This window comes from Rhinolophus ferrumequinum, chromosome 17, assembly GCF_004115265.2.
Source record: "Rhinolophus ferrumequinum isolate MPI-CBG mRhiFer1 chromosome 17, mRhiFer1_v1.p, whole genome shotgun sequence".
Classification (NCBI taxonomy): domain Eukaryota; kingdom Metazoa; phylum Chordata; class Mammalia; order Chiroptera; family Rhinolophidae; genus Rhinolophus; species Rhinolophus ferrumequinum.
Window position 1 is genome coordinate 40,898,653 of NC_046300.1, and position 24,582 is coordinate 40,923,234.

The 24,582-nt window shown below is 41.1% G+C and overlaps 1 protein-coding gene across 1 annotated transcript in view; it reads left to right on the forward strand.

Moving 5' to 3' along the window:
• The first annotated feature begins 8,375 nt into the window (after positions 1 to 8,375).
• The window catches only part of C17H3orf20 (chromosome 17 C3orf20 homolog), a 64,636-nt gene continuing 48,429 nt past the window's right edge, over positions 8,376 to 24,582 (forward strand). Inside the window, exons 1-5 of the mRNA XM_033132120.1 lie at positions 8,376 to 8,853; positions 9,628 to 9,765; positions 14,735 to 14,854; positions 22,323 to 22,458; positions 23,621 to 23,890. Coding sequence (XP_032988011.1) covers positions 8,376 to 8,853; positions 9,628 to 9,765; positions 14,735 to 14,854; positions 22,323 to 22,458; positions 23,621 to 23,890 — 1,142 coding nt within the window. The remainder of the gene's footprint in view (positions 8,854 to 9,627; positions 9,766 to 14,734; positions 14,855 to 22,322; positions 22,459 to 23,620; positions 23,891 to 24,582) is intronic.

Genomic DNA, 24,582 nt, shown 5'->3' on the forward strand with positions numbered 1-24,582 from the left:
GTGGGGAAAGAATCATTTTTCAAACATGATTCTGGGACAACTATCTACAGGCAAAAGAATGAATTTGGACCCATACCTCATGTCATATACAAGACAACTCAAAATGGGTCAAGGACTTAATGGAACTAAAACTACAAAACTAACCAAAACAGCTTATAGGACAAAAGGAGACAAAAAAAAATTTTGCAATACTAAAAAAGAAAAAATAATTAGATATCCTAGAATCAGAAGGAAAACAATAGACAAATATGAGAAAGATGGAAAGAGGATGTATTTATAAGGTAGAGCAAAAGGACTCAAGGAAGATGGTGGAGGAGGGACAGGAAAACTAGTCAGATGGCAATAAGCCGATGAGTATGGGAGCCAGTGGTCATGGAAGAGGCCACCAGAGAACCTTTTGTTGCCCAGAACGCCAGAGGTGGATGGTGAAGCAGTCCGTGCACCACTGGCTCATGGTCACTGTCTACTAATGACTCTAAGTCGGATTTTCTCTAGGGTTTCTGAGACTGTATAATCCTATTTTCAATACCCGTGTAACAGCAGACATTGAATTTAGTGTTGTGTGAGCCCAGTTACATTCTTTTCCATTTCAGAGCCCGAGTTCAAGTGCATGGTCCTGTTTTGTACGAGTGTATCCAGCAGATGGCATTAGAGTTCTTAGACTTCGGATCCAAGCTATAAAACTGCACTGCCCGATAGGAATATGTAAGCCATTTGTGTCATTTTCAATTTTCTAGAATCACATGTAAAAAGTGAAATTAATTTTATTATACACTTTATTTAATTCAGTATATCCAAAATAGCATTTCAACATTTAATCAGTGTACAAAAAATATTAATATTTTACATTTCACACACACCACGTCTGCAAAATCCACTGTGTATCTATTTACATAAATTTTTACCATGGATACTTGATCTGTATTTAGATTTCATAAAATATACACTTGAAAAAGTAGATTCACATACCCAAGTTGTTCCAAACATACTTAACCATGTTTAAAAGTTTGTCAATAACTGAATCAAGTACCAAGTTTTAAATTAATAAAATTTAGTTCCTTAGTCATATTAACCACATTTCAAATGCTCAAAAGACACAGCTGGTGCCACTGTACTGCACGGCACAGCCCTGAATGATCTGTTTTTATGTGCTCGAGTCTGACGACACATAATCCTCCCATTAGCAGTAACTCTAGGATTGACAAACAGCCTCCTCCAGGCACATGCAGCGTTTGGGGTATTCCTATGGCTGTGTTTAACTTGGGAGCAAGTAGTGGTGAAACCTCTTGTCAGAAAACAATGACCACATCTGATTCATGACTGGAGCAAGTGAAATGTTTTGAATCAGAAATGGCTTTGAGTTATTTGTTTTCATTTTCTCCTTTTCTCCAAGCCTTTGTGTGTTGATACAGTTTGTTTGAATTGGCTAAATAAATCATTTTGTTTGCAAAATTCCCAAAGGAGAAACTTGAAATCAATATACATGAGATTCCTGCTATGTTTAGCCATACATATGCCAAAGACTTGTGGTATAATTTATTTCCTCTTAAAGCCATAATACAGCCCACAGGGTGGTTTTCAACTAATTTTGTTGTGACATACAGATGAGGCGGTAGAATTTAGAATTTGGAATGGGGGTGGGTACTGGTCTTTACAGTTAATACAACGTAGAGTTGCCACGCCATATGTGTTTAGTTTCTTTTCAGCCAGTTAATCAAACTAAGTCAGTTTTATGTCAGGCAGTTCCTGTATAAAGTTACATGGCTAAAGTAAGTGATGATAATTGAAAATAATTTGTTGACCTGTTGAAAACCATGAGCGAAAATGAAATTCCCCTGGTCTTCCCACCTGCCCTTGCAAGCTGGCTGGGTGAAGCATTTTGCTGGTGTAGGTTGTGGGCATCTAGCTTAATGTTTAAAGTATGTGTGTGAGGGGTGAGGTGGAGTTGCGGGGGGAGGGGGAGATCCAGGAAAACTGGAAAATCAAAATAAATTAGGCAAAGTGTTTTTAGTGAAAACCTGTCACCCAGGCCTGGTATTGATCTTCTGTTACTGTTTCTTAATCAGTCCTGCGCTCTCTTTACATGTTCGTGCCTAGTAAATGTGTGTTTATCCCATGATGGGAGTGGTTTAAAGTATTACTTCTTTTTCACCCTCCATTTAAACAATTTCTTTCTGTACTGCATTTCTAACTGCCACGTGCTCCCTAACTCTGAAAGCTCACCTGCTTGGTGGCAGTTTTGCCTGGTTGTACACATTTTCCCTGGGGTACATTGTATTCTGTTTCCATTTGATCATTATCGGTATTAAACTTCCTTGAACTTGAATATAGGGGATAACTTGAGAGAATTGATCCCTCTCCCTGCCCCGTGGAGGGCGGTTCCTGCAGAGGTTCCTTTCCAGACATACAGTCAAGGTCGTTCAGGATTTCTTGTGAAAACCAGAAAACAAGAATGGGCCCTGCTCCCAGGTCAAAAGTGTGTCTGAGAACAGTGCCGCTGTCTTAGCCGGGGACCCATGTTTTATGTATTGTCTTCTTTCCAAAAATAGTTACCTTTACAGCTCTCCTTCCAATTACGATCTGCATAGGTTTTTATGGAACGTGTAATCAGTGTGAACATACCATTTCGGTTTTCTTTTTTCCTTTCACTTAACATTTTGAAAACAGCTTAGTTATTTTAAATTACTGCCTAATAGTTTATCAAATTAATATACATTGATGTTAAACACTTCCTCAGTTGTTGGCTGGCTGCACTATTTCACTATTAGGAATGAAGTGGCTATAAGCATCTTTTTGTTTCATTTAATCAACATTGATCTTTATCCAAACCGCTTCCCTGTTTCAACTGTCCCCTTGGGCATTACTTTCAGAACTCAGATCACTGGGTCAAAGGGATGATCAGTTTTATGTTTCTTGATGGGTCTTCCCAGGAGACCTTTCTTAATAAGGGCCTTTGGTACCACAGTAAATCTCCCTTGTGGAGGATGCAGGTGGTTTTTAAGTGAATTCCACTCCAGGAGGAGGGGTGATTGAGGTGCCAGTCTCACGTGTAAACCTTACTCAGTAGCAGGCCGTTAAGCTAGCTCGTTTGTGCTGGCCCCAACTCTTAGACCACACTGGATGCTTCCTCTTAGACCACACTGCTCTCTAGTTCTGCCCTTCCTTCTCATCTAGCATTCAAGCATCCATCCAGAACTGTTGATAAACGGAGCAGTAGAGAGGACAGGTCTATTAATTTTCCCAGTCCCATCTCCACTTCTTCCATGCATCAAGTGAGGGCTCATTCTCATGCCTGTCCTAGCCTAACGCCCTGCTCACAGATTGCAGTCACGCAGTTAGAGCTGGACTACTCACTGTCCTTATCAAAGCGTTTCTGGTTAAAACCAGAGAGAGCCGAAACTAGAGAAAATAGCAAAGAAAACTGGGACCAGATAACGTGAGGAAGCTACATTTCATTTGTTTTCTTAAAGCTTCATGTACTTCTACCCCAAAACGTATTCTGGACCAGTGCCAGTAAAAGGAAGGAAGTTGGCCCTTTTTTCATCTTTTAAATCTATACCTGAATTTCCCCTCTCAGCTTTGTTCTAGTTTGGTGCATTTGGTTTTCCCAAAAGCTGTTCAGAATTTTTCCCCTTTTCACCCCTGACCTGCTTGTGCCCTACTGTGTGCCCCAGCAGTTTGTTGTGTCTGTACCATTTAAGTGCCCTCAGGACCCCTAGGACTGAAAATCCCATTTTACTGTAAGTGGAAATCAGGCTGCCGCAGGTGCTGCCCCTCTCCTTGGCTAATCCCTCTGGCAGCTGTACATCTGACACACTCCTTCCCACCCCACATTCCCACCACACTGCCAGCCCCTGGGAGGAGCAGCCGAAATTTCAGATGCCTCCTTTGCTTGCAGTCCTTTGAGGGTTTCCCCTCACCTGTAGGATGAAGTCCAGGCTCAGCATTTTACACAAGCTCCTCTTAGCTGGTCCCTGACCAGTCCTCCCATGCAGCCCTCCCCCATCCACACTAACCTGTAGCATCATCTAGTTACTCACCGGGCTGTTTAAAGCCTCTAGCCTGAACAAGGTCTGTTCCCATCACCTGGAATTCTCTACCTTGTTCGCCAGTCAACTTCTATTTCTGGACCAGTTTCTGTCATTTCCATTGTGCAGCCTTCTTTGACCACTTCACGTAATTACCTCTTTCTACTTAACATTCACTGAGCACTTAACTCTGCTAGGCATCGTGCCAACGCTTTACATGCAGCCTTTCAATTAATACTCACGGTCCTGGGAGGTGGAGACGAGTGTCCACATGGGCCCTGGAGAACGTCACACAGATCAAGTGCCAACTCTGGGTCACAGCCTGACCTCTGATCCCCCCAGTGGCACTGCCTTCCCTGGACTTGGCATTGTAGCCGGGGGTGGTGTTTCTCCCCTCTCTGTCCTGCTCCTCGCCTGGAACAGAGGAAACAGGCAGCAAATTGTAGAATGAAAGCAGTGCTGGGCCCACGGTCATCATTTCTATGCTTTGTAAGCTTCTTACGCGATCTTTTCATTTCTTTGTGGGCGCTGTTTCTTGAAACTTGGCTTATACGAGTAGTTATTACAATATTATTGACTATATTCCCTATGCTGTACTTTACATCCCTATGACTGTTTTTATAACTGGCAATTTGAATGTTTTAATCCCTTTCCCCTTTTCACTGACTGGCAACTTCTTCCTCATCTTTTACAGCCTTCAGTGTGACCCTTATATACTCTGTAAGTCAGTTTGTAAGTCTCTTACCTGTTAGTCATTGAGCTACGAGAGGGCAAGGCCCACGTCTCAGTGATGGAAAAATGAATGAATGACAGAATAGAAATTGGAAAACTAGAAAGGAAGGAGTGATGATGTTTCAGCATGGCTGGTTGTCAGTCATGAATCACATGGGACGGCAAGAAGAGAGATTTGAATAAGGTGGCTTAAAGAGATTAGGGTCCATTCTCTCACGTGAAACAAGTTTGGAGGTAGGTGGTTAAAGGCTGCTATGGAGGTGCCATGGTGGTATCAGGAGCCAGGCACTGTTGCTCTACTCAGCTACCTTGGATGCATGGCTTCTGTCCTCAAGGTAACCTCACGGCTCCAAATGTCTGCTGGAACTGCAGCCATCTCATCCATTCCGGAAGAACAAGAAGGCAGTGGGTAAAGAGAAAGTGTTCTCTCCATGAAGGCAGCTTCCTTTGAAAAGATTTCTCAGGGTCCTACCCAATAGCTTCCACCTTTATCTCCTGGGCCAGAATGTAGTCACATGGCCACCTCTAACTGAATTTTAAATAGATAAATATATGGTAATAAATATAGGTTATTTGTGGATTTAACTTAAAATGACATTTTTGAAAAACAGCTTTTAGATCTGAGTAGATTTTTCTCCAAGGAAAATATAAGTCGGCCAATAGCACATTAAAAGAGGCTCGCCATCACTAGTCATTAGGGAAACGCAAATTGAAACCACAGTGAGATAACCACATCCTCTAGGATGGCACTACAATAAAAAAAAACAGTGTTGACAAGGACGTGAAGAACCTCCTACATTGCAGATGGGACTGTAAAATGGCACGGCCACTTTGGAAACCAGTCTGGTAGTTCCTTAAAATATTAAACATTTAGTTACCATGTGACCCAGAAACTTTACTCCTAGGTCTATATCAAGAGAATGAATACATCTGTTTATACAAAAACTTGTACATGAATGCTCATAGAAGCATAGCCAAAAGGTGGAAACAACCAAAACGTCCATCAAATAATGAACAGATCAACAAATTGTGGTGTAGCCATATAATGGGACATTATTTTACCATAAAAAGGAAGTACTAATACCTCCTAACCTCAAAAACAATATGCCAAGTGAAAGAAGCCAGTCACAGAAGGCCACGTATCGCATGATACCATTTATGTGAAATGTCCAGAACAAGCAAATTTATAGAGATAGAAACTAGATTAGTGGGGGGATAAGGGGGATTGGAGAGTGACCACTAATGGGGTTATGAAAATCTAAAATTAGATAGTGGTGTCGGTTGCACAACTTGGAATATACTAAAAACCATTGTACACTTTAAAAAGATTGAATTGTATGATATGTGAATTTTATCTCAATAAAGCTTTTAAAAATCAGCTTTTATCTGTAAGACATCTCTTCAAAATTAACCTCAAAGGAAAGGAACTGGTGGGGGCTAGGGAAAAGTTCCTCAAACCAGTTAATATTTCAAGGATTTTATTTGTCTTCTCTTCATCTGAGTCCTGGCTATAAAAAAAAAAAAAATTGACCCTGCATGGTCAGGGTCAGATCCTCTGGCTGGCTGCCCAGATGACTGAGATTCTGAGTGGTTTCTTTGTTCTGTAGACTTATCATTTAAAAAACGAACCTATTTTTCCAAGTCTCCAGAGCTGAGGAATAGAGATGCCAGGGGGTCAGCAAATAGTCATAGAAAGCCACTTTATCTGCAAGCCAGCCAGTTTTCAGAAGGGTTTGCTCTATGGAACTTTTGTTCTTTGGAGATTTTGTTGTTGATTGATGGGCAGAGACAGCTCTAGGGAGTGGGGAAGTAGTGTCGCGTCTGGAAAGGCCTCTGTGCCAGGAGTCTGCAGACAGACGACTCCTGACCAAGAGCTGTCACTCTAACCCTCTGATTCTTTATCAATAAAATCAGAGATAATAGCCTTCTCACCCCAGGTCTGTAAATCCTGAGCGTGTATACCAAGGGCGCAGTGCTGGAATGGTGAACTTGGGGTCACTTCAGGAGACATGGTTTGAAAAGTGAAAGAATGAAGATTTTCTGGCAGGAGAGGATGGCCGTGGACCTGGTAGGGAGTGGTTGCCAGGTTGAAGGTGATAGAATTGGTGGTTAGAAGGCTGTGGGAACAAGGATTGACAGAAGGCGCCAGCCCTTCCTCTGCTCTAAAGACCAACATTCCTAGCAAATATGCTCATTGGGGCCATTTAAGTCAGACAACAGGGACAACTCACTGAGAATGCATGGAAATACTAGCAAAGGTGATCAGAGGGGTACCCCGCCCTCCTGCGCTCTGTTTCCCTTAGATCAGCCTTTCCTATATGTTCTGGATTCTTGAGCAACTTTTATAGAGCTTCATATTCTCACAAAGCTCCTCAGGAGTGAAAAGAAAGGAATCAAATTTTTTGTGTAGTGTAAGATCAAGAAGTGACTTCATATCTTTGTAAATGTGTTTCAGATTGATATATATATAGACAAGAATGGTACGTCCTTATGGTGTTCATTTTGATCTGATGAATGAAACTTCCAGATCTGATTACAAAACCTTAGAAGTTTATTTGCAGATTTTGTTCTAGCTGTTTTGTGTTCATCAAATTGTTCTTCACACTCCCTCTCTTCAACCTGTGGTCTATTTTTGGTATAAATTAAGAAGGTAAAAATAAAACACAGTTTAGAAGCATGTCAGAGTACAAACCGTCTAGTAGCATGTAATAGTGTTCCACTGCCCCAGGCGTGAGTACACTTATCTGCTAACCTCATAGCCAAAAGTGGTCACTTGATGAGCACTCAGAACTCTCAAGAAGTTCTGTTAAAGTGGGAAAATATTTATTACACCTCATTGGTTTTAAGGTACACATTCCCCCCATTTTAACATCTCTGAAATTGTGATATGTCTTACAGTCAGTAGCATCTTACATTGATTTTTTCTTGTAAGATGGTGTATTAGTTACATTAAATCTTAGATTTGATGAAATATGGCAAATGAGATTAGTCATATACATGTTGAATTGAATAATCCTGTGCCCATCCTTGCGCTGCAGTCAGGAGCATACACAAACAGGCAGCTTACACCTTACACCAGAGAGCCAGTGAAACATCTTTTTGTTTTTTGCAGGTTTTTATTCATAGACCACAAGCAGATCTTCCATCTTCAGAACTCTAACTACAAAAGGTGCTGTGGAACTTTCTTCCTTCCCCATGCTTTCCATTCCTCCAGCCCCTGGGGTCCCTCCATAGGTACTCAGTTTGTGTGTCTGTCCCTGGAACCATTTCTGGAACCTGCTTATCCCTAGGCCCTTTCCAAAGAGACTCACTAATGTGGGTCTAGCTGAGGTATCTCAAGGAAGAAAAGGGTGGAGGGGCATCCCTTTGCCCTATTGTGGAGGGAGTGACCCATTGTTTCCTTATCCTTCCTGGACAGGACCTGCTGGCTCAATGACCTCTCAGGGCCATTTCAACACTTCCATTCTGTCTGTCTCCAACGCTTCACCTTAGGTAAGAACCTTTACTCTCAGGCACCTCTCAGGGTTCGCTGACTCTTTACAGCTGAGATGGACAGTATCACCTAGCAGTACGCACGCTCTAGCGATCACCTAGCAGTACGCACGCTCTAGTGACATGAACAACTTCAGGAGTAACCGAGAACTGTACCTGCAGTACACAGCCATGGCCCCCACGCTCCTGGCCCACATCTCCAAATTGCTCACTGTTTGCCGGAATGCAGGCATTGCTGTCCCTAAGGGCATCAAAAACATCTTGGAGTTCACTTGGGAGGAGCTCATCTCTGACCCCATGGTACCTACCCCCTCTGACATCCTGGGCCTGGAGATCAGCATTGGAACCCCACCCGTGCTGCCTGTGGAATCAACCCCCGTGCAGGCCCCCGTCCAAAAGAGGCCGCCACCGCCACCAGTACCACCACCACTCATGCTACCTGCACCCACTGGGCCAGCCAAGTTTTCTACCCACTCTCGTTCCCGTGGCCATCGGGCGCACTCCAGCCAGGAGACCCTACACAAGTTCCAGCGGCAGTCCATCCACCTGCTAACAGAGCTGCTCACCCTGAAGATGAAAGCCATGGTGGAGTCCATATCTGGTAAGGCTGGCTCGTCACATTCTATTCCGTTTTTTCCTGGGCCCGGAAGGGTCTGCCTCAATCAATGTGTGTGTGTGTCCACTGCACCTACCCCAAGCAGGTGTATAAGGTTCCACTGGAAACAGGTGGCAGCTATGGGTCTGCTGTAGGATTTGAACTCCTTCCATGACCACCCCAAAGAATCATCCTCTCACTTCTGTTCTCCAATTTTTCCTCCCATTCCCCCAACTTGGGAGAGCCAAGACTGGAAGGTTGGCCGTGGAGAATGGTGCGAGGTTAGAGATACCGAAGGATGGAGTTTGTGACAGTAATGCAGAGGTGGGGAGAGGCGGTACCCAGGAGGAGGGTGCATGTGGAGTTGCTAGTCAGGACAGACGATGGGTGGGTGGCAAGACAGAGCCTGTAGAGCGAGAACCAGGGAGAGTTCTGAGAATGGGTGCATCCACTCATGGTGAGGGTGTCATTCTGAGATCAAGGCCAGGACCTAGAGCCATATCAGTAATCAGCCTTCTAGATGTTGCATTATTTTAAATACAACGACATCGGTACCCAGGTCTATGGGTAGGAAGAGAAAAGGGCAAGGGAGACAGAGAGAAAGTGCCACCTGACAGGTTTTGAGAACTCGAGACCCTTCCATTCGGAGGCCCCTCACACTTGCTTACCCTGGGAATAGATCTTCACTCTACCTTTATTTCCTGGGCACGTATTGAGGTCCTTGTCTGGAAGCATTAGCCCCGTACTGGGAGGAAAATGAGTTGTTTTGATGATTAATAGGTGCCAGCCCCCTGGACGTCACAAGGCGCTTCGTGGAAGCCAGCCAGCTTCTCCACCTCAATGCCAAGGAGATGGCTTTTGACTACCTGATTGGCACAGTCGGGAGAAGTGGCTATGGTGTTGGATCAATGGGGAAAGGTGGGTACCTGGGCTTCAGCCCTTAGATGAAAATTCAAACAATACCAACCAGAGTGCAATGGAAAGGTCAAACCCCCAGTTTAAATGTTTGACATTTCCAAGAGTTGAGGTGGATGTGGGGTGACAGAGATTCTCAAATGCCGCAGGTGAGTGTGTAAACTGGTGCATTTCCCATGGAGAGCATTTGGTGGCATCTGGGAGGTGGGAGAGTCTTTAGGCTTTTACAACCCAGCAGTTTTCTCTCCTAGGTCATTCCCTAGAGCTTGCTTCTCAAACTATCTGCAGTGAAGGAACAATCTGTAAATTTCTAATCTCTTGTGGACTGACCCTTTTAAAAATGCACTAAAGATGTCATGGCAACATCAAATTGGTGCAAAGTTTCTAAATGTCTTTCTCTCAATTAGTGTACTTGCTTGGTCATGGCCTAATGTGGGTTCGTACCTGTCCACAGGCCACACTTGAGAATCACACTGGGCATATGTGTGCGAGAAGTCATACCAGAATGTTTATTGCAGAATCGTTGGGAGTAGGAAAGAAAATTGGAAACAACCTAAGTGTCCACCAACAGGAGAAAAGTAAATTATAGTCTATTTAGACAATGGAACAAAGTGAGAAGTGAAAATGAATCAAGCACATATATCAATAGAGATAAATCTCAAAAGATAGTGTTAAACAAACAAAAAAGCAAATTATAGAGGATGTTTGGTGTGATACTATTTAAATAAAGTTTAAAAGATTGTAAAGTAATGTTGCTTATGGGTACATCATACGAAGTGCAAGTACAAAAGCGTGAAGGGGAATGATAGATGCAAAAGTGGAGGAAGTGATCTTTGGAATGTGGTGGAGGGAATGGATCTGGAAGACCCAGTGATTCAGTCATATCTGTAATGTATCTCCTAAGTAGGTATTCATTTGAATGCCTGTAAGTCCTCACTGTTAGGAGGTTTCACAGGGAAGCATAAAAATGTATACAGTCGTCCCCCTTATCTGCATTTTCGCTTTCCGTGGTTTCAGTTGCCCATGGTCAAACACAGTTTGAAAATTATTAAATGGAAAATTCGTAAGTTGTAAACTGTGTGCTGTTCTGAGTAGTATGATGAAATCTCACGCCCTCTGACTCCATCCCACCCAGGACGAGAATCATCCCTTTGTCCAGCGTATCCACTTTGTAGACTTTCCCCGTTTGGTAGCCGTCTCGGTTATCAGACTGACTGTTGCAGAATCACAGTGCTGTGTTCAAGTCACCCTTATTTTACTTAGTAATGGCCCCACAGCTTAAGAGTAGTGATGCTGGCAATTCGGATATGCCAAAGAGAAACAGTGAAGTGCTCCCTTTAACTGAAAAGGTAAAACTTCTAGATTTAATAGGGACAGAAAACAAAATTGTGTGCTAAGCTCTATGGTAAGAATGAATCTACGCATGAAATTGTGAAGAAGGAAAAAGAAATACATGCTGATTTTGCTGTTGCACCTTAAACTGCAAAACTTACGGCCACAGTGTGTAATGAGTGCTTAGTTAAGATGGGAAAGGCATTAAATTTGTGGATAGAAGACATGAACAGAAAACATGTTCCAATTGATGGTGACGTGTTGCTACAGAAAGCATTGAGCCTATACGAAGACTTCAGCAATTGATCCCCTGAAATGAGTGACACTGAGCCATTTGTTCCAGGTAAGGGATGGTTACCCAGATTCAGGAATAGGTTTGGACTGAGAAATATAAAAATTACTAGAGAGAAAGAGAGAGAGGTAAAAAGAGAGAAAATATTCACATGACTTTTATTACAGTGTATTGTTATATTGTTCTATTTTATTATTGTTGTTAACCTCTTACTGTGCCTGATGTATAAATTGAACTTTATCAAAGGTATATATGTATAGGAAAAAGCAATTTGTGTGTGTATCCTCAGTTTTAGGGTCTTTGAGTGTATCTCTTGGGGCCACTGTATCTCATGACATCCACCCTCACCTATAAAATCCGCACCCATTTATCATCTCTCCTATCCAATGAATGTTTGTCAGGCTTCTCTTGATGGTCAGAGGTTAAACATCTGATAATAATATACACATGCAGTGCAAATAAATTGCACAGTAAAATTGCAAACTTTGGGGCGGGGGGAAAGGTGTATTTCATGAAGTCTGTGACAGTGATGTGAGAGAGCTGCTCGATTCCCGTCTGCGGCTCCACCACTGATGAGTGATGATGTGGAGCAAAACTCGTTAACCACTGAAGACAGGAAGACCGTCCAGGGTAATGACTCCATGGAGAAGGATGGTTCGGGTATCAAAGGATTAGAGCTAAAAATCGATAAAGCTCTTGGATCTTTTTGCGAAAGGCAAACATGAAGGGACTTGTGTTTTATTGCTATCCTACACCATTCAGGAAAAAAAAAGTACACTACCTCAAAAAAATGGACACAGTCATTTTTATTTCTTATAAAAATTAGCATGTGCTTACAATATCAATGCATTTTTGTTAAATACAAAGAAGGTTATTTTGATCAATTTTGTTTTCCTTTTCTAAGATAAAATCCCAAACATTTTTCCCTGTACTAATTAATTACCATGAAACGAAGGTCTCTGTTTGAGGGGAATTTATTCTGTGCTGCTTCTGTTCGGGAGTAGCTATGCGCTGGTCACACAGGTCTTTTTAATGCTGTAGCTATGGATGCAGATGGTTACCAGCATACATGAATTCTGCACCTTGTGTTCCAAATAGGGCTTAGAAATCCATCTCATTTGGGAGGACTGCTGCCTGTTGGTCTGTTTATAGGTAGGAGAATCCCATGGGGGATGTCCTGGTAGCCCTGGCCCAAGCACCCACCCTCAGGCCCGCCCATGGTGCTCTCCCACCTGGACATTATGTTCCCTCACCTTGAAAAGGAACGGTTGTTACCATTAGCACTTCCCCTCATAAAGTGTCTAAGCTTCTTGCAGGATCACAGACTTTCACCTGTGATGCAGTGGCTTCTGGGTGTCCCTCAAGGGTCGCGTGGTTAATCTAGTGGAAGAGAACTTGCGAGAGCTGAGCTGAACTCTGGAGAGCCTTTTGGTGATTTGGGTGTCCTGCTGCATTAGTGGAGAGTAGGCAAAGCTCCCCTCTGTCACACTCCCCAGGAAATCTCTCTCACTCGTTGGCACATCTGTTCCAGACACTCTTTAAACAAGCTGAGAGTTTGAAAACAAAATCTAAATGACAAAATATAAACGAAGGAGCTATCCATTTCTTTTGGTAAAGAATTCATTTTAGAAGGAGTTGAATTAGATAATTTTCCCAGGGCAATGAAAAGATGCAAATTCTGTCAATTTATTTTGCATGAGTTTTGCTTTTTTAGACCGTCTTACTGTGTGAGGTAGAGCAAAGCTATAGTGGAGCCTGGAGTATTCTTCTCTTGAAGCTATAGTCAGAATATACCCCTTCCACGGTATTAAGATTATTTGTGTTTTTTTATGTATATTTTAATAATATTTCTATCGACCAAAAGATTGGTTCCAGCCTTTTCTCCTGTCCTAATACCTATTAGTCCTGGCTTGGCATGAAAGAAAACTGGACTGCTCCTTGATTTTCAGTTGATGGCAATATTCCTAAAACATACGAAAAAAATAAATAAATAATCTTGTCATCTTTACATATAGCTATTTTTCTTTCACTTCTGCAATTTTCTTTGCGGTTCTCTCTCTCTATGTATATATGTATATGTGTATGTATGTATGTATATATATATATAATTTTAAAAAAAAGAATAGTGCAATTTTCTATTTCTCAGTTTCCTTTACTTAACAAACACAAATGTTTTCCAACATGGCTATTACTTTTAATAATTGTCATTTTGAGTGAGCATAGATTCCTTCTGATGTCTATGTTCTATAATTAACCAAATGATTAGGTTTCCAGATTTTTTGTTATTAATAGAATACACGCCGTTACAGGCAACTTTATGTACATCACTTCTTATTTCTGTTTTATGGATGATTAAGATTGATTACCCAGGAGAGGGCTTATTAAGGTAGAGGGTCTCAATATGTATTTAGCTCTTGTTAAATATTGCTTTCTTGATAGATTTTTCTCTACACCAGCAGGATTGACTAGTTATATTCCATCTTTACTAGCATTGGCTATTGTTAGTTCTTTTCTGCTAAGTTGGAAGGTATTGAAAATTATTCTAATTTCAATTTTTGGATCACTGGTGAAGGTGAGTGATTATGTGTTTCCATCATCTAGTGTGCAGTCTCTGGTTATAATCTTTGTCTATTTGTGAAGTCAGGTTTACCATTTTCTTTATAAATTTGAATGAGCCGTGTCAGTGAATGAAGTGCTTAACATTTCCTAACAATTTCCTGCCTAACCAGGGAAATGACTATGTTTGGGGGAAGAATAAGGAAAAGATTTAATGAGATGTGTGTAAGAATGATCAAGATTTTCCACAAGTGATGTTGGTGCTAACTTTTAATTCTTTTTTTGTTTTTGACTTTTAATTCTTAAGTGGTCAGATAATCAAATGATTCTACACAAGACAGTCTGATTCTGTAAGAGATTGATCTAATTGTTGAAGAAGTATCTGATTTCTGTGGCTTGGATAAGGGAAAATAGATGACTCTAAATTTCCTTCTAGCTGGCTCTGTGTTTATTCTCTTGACCTCATGCACAGTTATACCTACATTTGCCCTTCAGTGACATCACTTTTTGTTTGTTTGCTGCTCCCTGCTCCCTGTTCTGGTGTCATTTCACTCTTGAGAGATATTGGAGGGGGAAGGGAGTGTTGTAGAGAGAAACCTTAATTCTCCTTAATTACTCTGAGCATGCTTGTGCATTTAAATTTTTTTTATTCCAAGATCTGGTTATTTTGTACAACAGGGCATTTTAGAATATCTGGTCTACCATACTGCTAGAACAAAAAGTCTATATTCCAATTTTGGTTAAAAAAAAGTTTAAAAATTGAAAAAAGAATCCCTCCCTCTTCTACTCCAGAGTCCTTCATGACTCCCTCAGCCGTGGGAGTGAACTCACCTTACCAGCTTATCTACGAGGCCTCAACTGGCTGTCTGAGCTTTTCCCTCTCAACTGGAAAGGAAGCCAAGAAGAAAGCAGGTAACCGTGGTTCCCAGCAAGACCTCTTAGCCCATCTGTGGGCGTAGAGGTGGGGGTGAGAAGAGGGATAGAAGAGTCCCTGTTTAGGTCAATAGCATAGTTTCATTTGGTTTTCTGATAGGGAGAATGCACAGCTGCCCTGGCTGTCGACAGAAGCTACTGACACAGATTCTTTCCCACAGACTAGGTTGATGCATCTTAACCTAGTCACTCCACAGTGCAGCCTCATCATTTGAATGCGTACATGCCCCCCATTTGTTGGGATGTGGTTCTCCTCACCTGGGACAACATCCCTCTCAAACCCACATTTCCATTCCCTCAGTAGCCAAACTTCACCCTCTCTGCTCAGAGGGATCTGTGTTGCTCTTACTCACACAGCAAATGGGGGAACCAGTATCTGGAGAGAGGTATTTGTATACCAAACCTAACCGTGTGTCCTAAACGGGGCCAGTTCATGTGGGCAGAAAACAAAGACATAGAGAGCACTCCTATTCCACTGAAGAAGACACACAACAGAAGGAAAGGCTTAAGGGAAAAAAATAGGTGGCAGATGAGGCCAAACAGTATAGCAGTGACTATGAAACCAGAAGCTCAGAGGGCAGATAAGTTGGGATGGAGAGAGCATGATAAGGCTTCAGAGAACTTCCAGGCCACTTCCCTCCTCCTTGGGCTTTGATGGCAGTGGTGGAATAGGGCAGGTAGGGGAGGACTGCATTTGAACGAGGTGATGGGAGGATCAACATAAGCTGGAGATGCTCAAAGACTGTCAATTGATTCCCACAGACACTGGAGGTAAGGCTGGAAGTTGAGAAGTTTGGACTTTATTCCTGACCCTGTCCCTGGCTGGCTGTGTGATTTGCATTCCTCCAGGTCTCTCTCTCCACGTCAAGCTGATCCTATATCCTTTCAGTTAGTGAACAAATGTTTATTAAACAATTGCTAGTTGTTAGTCACGGTTCTAAATGCCGGGAGTACATATGTGGACTCTAAGACAAAGAATGCCTTCCTAACGGAGCTTACATTCTTATCTTCCATGCACAGAGTAGATTTAGATGTCCCCTCTCATTCCTCTGGTTCCTTTACCTCTATTGATGCCTTTTCTCTTACCGTGGTTCAATAATGCATATCATAACTTCTGGCATCCCACTTTATGTGCTCTTAGTTTTATCGTATCTCCTTCTGAGCTGGCCCTAAATGGACACAGTCACTTAAAAGGAAAACAAACTATCCTTAAGACACACAGTGATTTCATGATTTTACTTTTTCTAATGACCTCAAGGGTAATTCCTTGAATAAGGTTCCTATGCGAAAGTTAAGTATGTTTGTTGGTATCTTTGTCTATATGGCTGTTTTCTTCTGCTACCCTATCAAGATGTGATTTGTCATGATGTTGCATCATTTTCACTGGAATGTATGTTCAGTAATGCTGCATTTCTTATAGATTCTTGATACCTTTTGGAATTATTCTCACATGCATGCCTAATAATTTATAAGTAACTGTGTATACTATCCTGCCCAAGAATGTCCCAGTTTGTGCTTATTGTCCTGGCATAACTATTAATTGTGCCCACTTTCATTCTAAAAAAATTCCCAGTTTGGACAGTGTATTATAGAGTAATTCTGGTTTTAAGTCACTTTGGGTTTAGGACCTCCACTATCTGTTTCATGCACATGTGCTATCACAAGTCACCAACTGGCCCCCTTTGCAGTTGTAGGGCAGATAGAGCAGAGAGGCTTCAGGAGGTAGGCCTATTTCCTGAGGGGACAACAGTGATTTCTGGAAAGTAGCCCAACTTTGCAAAAAGAACTGAGAGAAGTCTGTCAATAGTAGTTCCTGGTTGGAACAAGAGGTTGTCACTCTCAAAGACCCAGGGCAACCGGGGATAGACCAGACATGGATGCTCAGGCAGCATATATATATCTGCCTATATATATAGGCAGGTAGCATATATATATATATATATGATATATATACATATATCATATATATAGCATATATATATATATTAAACAATTGCTAGTTGTTAATCACTCATATATATATGTGTGTGTGTATATCTATATATCTATATCTATATCTATATCTATCTATCTATATATATATATATATATATATCTATCTATATATATATATATATATATATATATATATCCAGGAGCTCATCAAGCTGGTAGCTGGGCCTCCGGGTCAAGTTTCTGGTCTCTGATAGCAGGAGGAATTGGGGAAGGAACCAGGAACCACTCAGGGTGGCAGATACTAGAGATGGTACCCAAGCACTAGCCAGAAACCCCAAGGCTTGGCTGACAGTGAAGAAAACTATTTCTGAGACCCTCAGGGCTCAGTTGGAGCCTGAGCAATACCCTTGGCATGAAGCCAGATTTTATTCTTGAAACCAAGGTGAAGTCAAGCCTCCATATATCAAGGGAGAGCATGTGACTCCAGCTGATTGGGCGGTAGAGGCTCACAGGCAGGCAGGACCTGAATAGATGCCTCTGGAACTTCAGTCATAGAAGATCCACCTCCACGATTTCATGTCATCACATCCTCATACCACCTAGCACTTTCCACAGAAGATAACTGTGAAAATAAGTGCAATAAGAACAAAACATTGTCATCCACAGTTTTGAGCAGGCAGAAGAAAGAATCAGAGACCTTTAAGATGTGACCATAGAAATTACTGAGTCTGAAGAACAGAAAGAAAAGATTGAAAAGAAATGAACAGAACCTAAGGGACCTGTGAGACACCCATCAAGTGGAACAACATAAACAATGTGGGAGTCCCAGAAGGAGAAGAGAGACAGAAAGGGACAAAGAAACTATTTGAAGAAATAATGTCTGAAAAATCCCCAAATTTGTTGAAAGACATAAATACAAACATCAAAGCTCAATAGACTCCAAGAAAGATGAACTCAAAGAGACCCACACCAATACACATTATAATCAAACTTTTAAAAGACAGAGAATCTTGAAAGCAGCTAGTGAGAAGCAAATCATTACATACGAGCAGCCCTCAATAAGATTATCAACAGATTTCTTATCAGAAACTTTGGAGGCCATAGGTACTGGGCTGATATATTCAAAGCACTTAAAGAAAAAAAATTGTCAATCCAAAATTTTATATCCAGCAAAACTGTTCTTCAACAGTGAGCAAGATATTAAAATCTTCCCAGGTAAATAAAGCCTGAGGGAGTTTGTGACCACTAGACCAACCCTGCAAGAAATGCTCAAGAGAGTTCTTCAAGATGAAATGAAAGGACACTAGACAGTACCTGGAAGCAATATGAGGAAATAAAGTTTTTAATAAAAGTAAATACATACGCAATTATAAACATTAGTAGTAATGTAACAATGGTCTGTAACTGCACTTTTCTTCTACATGATTTAAAAAACTAATATATTTTAAAAGTGTAGAAGCTAGTATTATTGTAACTTTTGTTCATAACTCCAAATCTTGTTTTCTACATAATTTAAAAGACTAATGCATTTAAAAGATCTGCTAGTTTATGTTTTGGGGCACATAATATATAAGGAAATAATTTTGTTACATAAACAACCAGAAGACGTAGAGACAAAACTGTTGAGCAGAGTTTTCATATGTTGTTGAAATTAAGCTAATAAAAATTTAGAGTGTTACAACTTTAGGATGTTAAATGTAATCCCCATGGTAACCACAAAGAAAATAACTATAGAATATGCAAAAAAGGAAATGAGAAAGGAAGTTAACCATCTCACTCCAAAAGTAAATAAATAAATAAACACAAAGAAGACAGTAATGCAGGATTTGAGGGACAAAAAGCTATAAGGCAGATAGAAAACAAAGAGCACAATGATAGAAGTAAGTCTGTCCTTATCAATAATTACCTTAAATGTAAATGCATTAAACTCTTCAATCAAAAGACAGAGGTTGGCAGAATGGGTAAGACAGATGATTCAATGATATGCTATCTACAAGAGACTCACTTGAGGGCCAAAGACACAAACAGGTTGAAAGTGAAAGGATGGAATATCTATTCCATGCAAATAGTAACCATAAGAGAGCAGGGGTGGCTATACTAATATCAGACAAAGTAGACTTTAAGTCAAAAAAGGTTACAAGAGACAAGGACACTGTAGATTAATAAAAGTTTCAACACAGCAAGAAGATATGACAATTATAAACATTTATGCACTTTTAATGACAGACCATCAAAATATATGAAGCAAAAACGGACAGATTTTTATTTAGAGTTATAAATGCTTACATTAAAATATAAGAAAAATCTCAACAACCTAAATTAAGGAACTAGAAAAATAAGAAACTAAACCCAAAGTTAGAGAAGGAAAGAAATAATAAAGATTAGAGATAAATGAAATAAAGAATGGAAAAAAATACATAGAAAAACCAAATGAAAGCAAACTGTGATTCTTTGAAAACATCAACACAATTAACAAATCTTTAGCTAGATCAACTAAGAAAAGAGAACACTCAAATTACTAAAATAAATTGAAAGTGTGACACTACTACTAATTCTACAGAAATAAAAAGGATTACAAGAGAGTATACTGTGAACAATTGTACACCAACAAATAGGATAAAGTACATAAAATAGACAGATTCCTAGAAACATGAAACCTACCAAGACTATCATGAAGGAATAGAAAATTTGAATAGACATAAATAGTAAGGAGATTAGATCAGTAATTAAAAAAAAACTCCCAACAAAGAAAAGCCCTGGATCTGATGGCTTCAGTGGTGGATTCTACCAAACGTTTAAAGAACCCATGCTAATCATTGTCAAACTTTTCCAAAAAATTGAAGAGGGAACACTTCCCCACTTATTCTATGAGGCCAGAATTACCCTGCTACCAGAACCAGAACAAAGACACTACAAGAAAACAAAACTGCAGACCAATATCCCTTATGAACATTGATGCAAAATTCCTCAACAAAAACTAGCAAGCAGAATTCAGCGGTGTATTAAAAGGATTATATACGATAATACCAAGAGGGATTTATTCCTGGAATGCAAGGATGGTTCAACACACAAAAACTCAATCAATTGTAATATACCACTTTAACAGAATAAAGGAAAAAAACCTATATGATCATCTCAATTAATGCAGAAAAAGTACTAGAAAAAAGTCAACACCCTTTCATGATAAAAACACTCAACAAACTAGGAATAGAAGGAAATCACCTCCACGTAATAAAAGTTATATATGAAAAACTCATAGTAAACATCATATTCAATGGTGAAAGACTGAAAGCTTTTCCTCTAAGATTAGGAACAAGGCAAGGATGCCTACTTTTACCACTTATATTCATCATAATACTGGAAATTCTAGCCAGAGCAATTACACAAGAAAAAGAATAAAAGGCATCCAAATTGGAAAGGAACAAATAAAATTATCTCTGTTTGCAGATGATATGGTCTTACATGTAGAAACCCTAGAGATTCCACCAAAAAAAAAAAAAAACCCACAAAAAACAAAAAACTGTTAGGACTAATAAATGAATTCAGCAAAGTAACAGGATAAAGTCAACAGAGAGAAATCAGTTGCATTTCCATACATGAACAATATACAATCTGAAAAGAAAATTAGAAAAACAATTCCATTTACAATAGCAGCAAAAAAATAAAACACTTAAGAATTAACCATGGAGGTGAAAGAATTGTACAATGAAAACTACAAAATATCACTGAAAGAAATTAAAGAAGACATAAATAAATGGCAACAATACATCCTCTGTTCATGGATTGAAATACTTAATATTGTTAAAATGTCAATACTACTCAGAGCTATCTACAGATTCAATGTAATCCGTATCCAAATCCCAATTATGTTTCTTGTAGAAATAGAGAAACTCATCCTAAAATTCATGTGAAATCTCAAAGGACCCCTGAATAGCCAAAACAATCTTGAAAAAGAAGAACAAAACTGGAAAACTCACAGTTCCTGATTTCAAAACTTAACTGCAAATCTATTGTAATAAAAACAGTGTGGTAATGGCATAAATACAGACATATAGACCAATGGAATAGAATAGAGAGCCCAGAACTAAACTCTTACATATGTGATCAAATAATTTTTGACAAGGATGACAAGACCATCCTTGAGAAAGGACAGTCTTTTCAACAAAAGGTCCTGGGAAAACTAGAAAGCCACATGCAAAAGAATGAAGTTGGACTCTTACCTAACACCATATATAAAAATTAACTTCAAATGGGCCAAGGACCTAAATGTGAAAACTGAAACAATAAAACTCTTGGAAGAAAACATTAGAGAAAGTTTTATGAAATTGGATTTGGCAGTGATTTCTTGGATATGATACCAAAGACACAGGCAATACAAAAAAAAAAAAAAAATAGACAAATTGGACTTCATGGAAATGTTTCAATTTTGTGCATCAAAAGACACTATCCACAGAGTTAAAAGGCAGCCTACAGATTAGGAGAAAATATTTGGAAATCATATTAATATATCTGATAAGGGATTGATATGCAGAATACGTAGAGAACTTCTAAAACTCAACAAGAGGGGGCCAGCCTGGTGGCTCAGGCGGTTGGAGCTCCATGCTCCTAACTCCGAAGGCTGCCGGTTCAATTCCCACATGGGCCAGTAGGCTCTCAACCACAAGGTTGCCAGTTCAATTCCTCGAGTCCTGCAAGGGATGGTGGGCTCCACCCCCTGCAGCTAAGATTGAACACGGCACCTTGAGCTGAGTGAGCTCCTTGAGCTGAGTGAGCTGCTGCTGAGCTCCTGGATGGCTCAGTTGGGAGCTGGCTCAGTTGGTTGGAGCGCATCCTCTCAACCACAAGATTGCCGGTTCAACTCCCGCAAGGGATGATGGGTGCACCCCCTGCAACTAGCAACAGCAACTGGACCTGGAGCTGACCTGCGCCCTCCACAACTAAGATTGAAAGGACAACAACTTGACTTGGGAAAAAGTCCTGGAAGTACACACCGTTCCCCAATAAAGTCCTGTTCCTTTTCCCCAATAAAATCTTTAAAAAAAAAATAGTTAAGATACATTTTTATTATGTGTATTTTACCATAATATAAAAAAAATGGCAGTCTAAGTCTCAGTGAATCTATACTACCCTCTGCAGAAGGCATCAGATTAGCTAACATCAGAGAACTGTTGCAGCCGATTGAGACTTTTTGTCTTTAATCAGAAATATCAGGAGGGAATCACTTCAGCATCCACAGCAGGCACATCTGTGGCCACCTACAACCAAGCCGCCTTTGGGAAACACAACTGACTTCATCACTCTAAACAAGTCTGTTTCTGACACACACTTAATTGACTCACAGAGTGATGTCTCTGTTTTATAAGTGACCTTATGAAACAGGGACTCCTGTCCCAAAGAAGTATAAATAATTCCCCCAATTATTTTGACTCTCAGGGGATGCTGCTCTCCTGCTCTCCCCCAGGAGAAACCATTTTCTAAAGCCCCTCCCTAACCTCTTCCTCTCCAACTACAGGCAAATCAAAAATTTTAGAAGAGATAACCACATCATCGCCTCAACGAGAAATGAGAACCTCTGCTTCTGACAATGTGGAGTTCAGCGACCCCTGCCCTGAGGCCCGAGAGAAGCTGCAGGAGATGTGTCGCCATATGTGAGCACCTCAATGGTTGGGGACTGATGGGAGAGGAGAGCATGGCTACCAGTAGCCTGTATGTGCATGAAGGGAAAATCACAAAAGGGTCTGAGCTGTGCCAGGAAGTGCCAGCTATTGAGTACCCCCAACACCAGTGACAGGGTGATGTCCCATCCCCAGTCCTTCCCTCACAGTCCTTTTCAGTCCTCATATGACTTTATGAGGAAGACAGGATTTATACCCATTTTTCAGATAAGGAAGCTGAGACAGCCCAAGGAGGTGGATAAAGCATTGCCTGAGGTCCTACAGCTCAGTGAGCCTGACCCCAAGGCATTGATCCTTGGGTCCTCACCAGTGATACCCCTTTGCAGGACTTCTTATAGTTTATAGTTTTTGTGCCCTGAATGTTTCTTTCTTAACATAATTTGTCAGAGTTCTCCTAAGAAAGAAAGAAAGAGAGAGAGAGAGAGAGAGAGAGAGAGAGAGAGAGAGAGAGAAAGGGGTAAAAAAGAGAAAGAAACACTTCTCAAAACAAAAAACATTGACATGGATCATTAATGATACTAGGTTGGTGCAAAAGTAATTGTGGTTTTTGCAATTATTTTCAACCTTTTAAACTGCAATTACTATTGCACCAACCTAATATTTATGACTTTGTGGGTCCCACAAGTTCCAGAAAGTTAAGTCTACATTTCTCCGAATACCCAGACCATGGGCCTTAAAGTATTTAAAACCTAGTCACATCTAAGCCATATACGTCTTGGGCCCCCTGGGCCGTGGAGAATTATTGCATCTACAGAACATGGGTAGAGGGCAGCCACCAAGTTCTGCCCCTTCCTGTGACATTCTGGAAGAAAGTTCTCTTTCCCTGTAACCTTGGGACTGGGGGAGATGAGCAATTCCTCCTGCTCTCCCAGGTCCCCCTTTTGTACACAACCCCACTCCATGGGTCCTCACCTAGCACTAAAGGTGGAAAGGACTGGTCTCAGAGGGGTTCTGGGGCCTTCTCAGTTTTCCTAAAAATACTACCTTTAAGGATGAGGGGTATGGAGTGGGAACAGGTACTTTTGGGACAGGGAAATGGGATGGGAATCTTGGCAGCTGGGGAGGGGCTCTAGAGAGCCTTCCTGGTGAGTGAGGGCCACATGGCTAGAAGATATGTTGTTTTCCTTCCCTGCAGAGAAGCCGAAAGGGCCTTGTGGAAAGGGAGGAATATCTTCTACCCCACGATCTTACGCTACTACAAGGCAAAGATACCCTCTCATCCAATGTCGGCTCCAAAAGGGGACACTCAAACCCTAAGCTCTCATCACACTCACCCTCCGGGTGTTCAGACTTCCACTCCCACCCCTAACCAGCCTCCCCTCGGCCAGCACTCTCAAGAGTGGAAGAAACCCAAGAAGTCCCTCAAGTTGCATTATACCTTCTATGATGGGACTTCCTTCGTTCAGTATCCTTTTATTTGGTGCTAACCTTTCTCCCCAGCAACTCAGCCTCAGAGAACTTCTGGGCTGGAAAAACCTGAGTATTTACTTTGGCTTTTCAGTTGATCGTAGAAGCCCGGTGACAGGTCCTGCAGGGCATTAAAAGTTTGTCCAGGTCAGAGAAGGCTCCCTTTGGAGAAAGGCTGGTGGGAAGTAGCGGATCAGGAAGTGACCTTGGACCCCTGTGTTCCTTACACTGGTCCTGTCACCCGCTAGAGCTGGACTAGACCTGAGATACCCAACCCATTTGGAAGCAAGGCTGATGTCAGAGAGGGCGAAACACTTCTTCCAGGTTCTGTAGTCTGAGTTGGACGAGATGTCAAATTGGGGAGACACTAAGCCATTCATTCCTGTCCCTTCATTGGAGGAATGTGTAGGGTGACTCAGTCGATGTCACAAAAGAAATTTGGTTCTAGAGCCAGGCCTGGGCTCAGGGCTGCCTCACCTCCATTTAGGGCCCTCTCTTCAGCACCATTTTTATGCTTTTGAGGATTGTTTTCTCCAGCAGAGAGAGAAGGATAGGGAAGATGGAAGGGGGTTGATAAAAACACTGGGCACTCAGTATCCGCTCCCTTTGGAGGATGGGTCTCTGAACTGTCAAACAAGTGGCCCAGACAGGCCTGTCTGGCAACAGCTCCCTTCCCCTCATTTGGCCTGT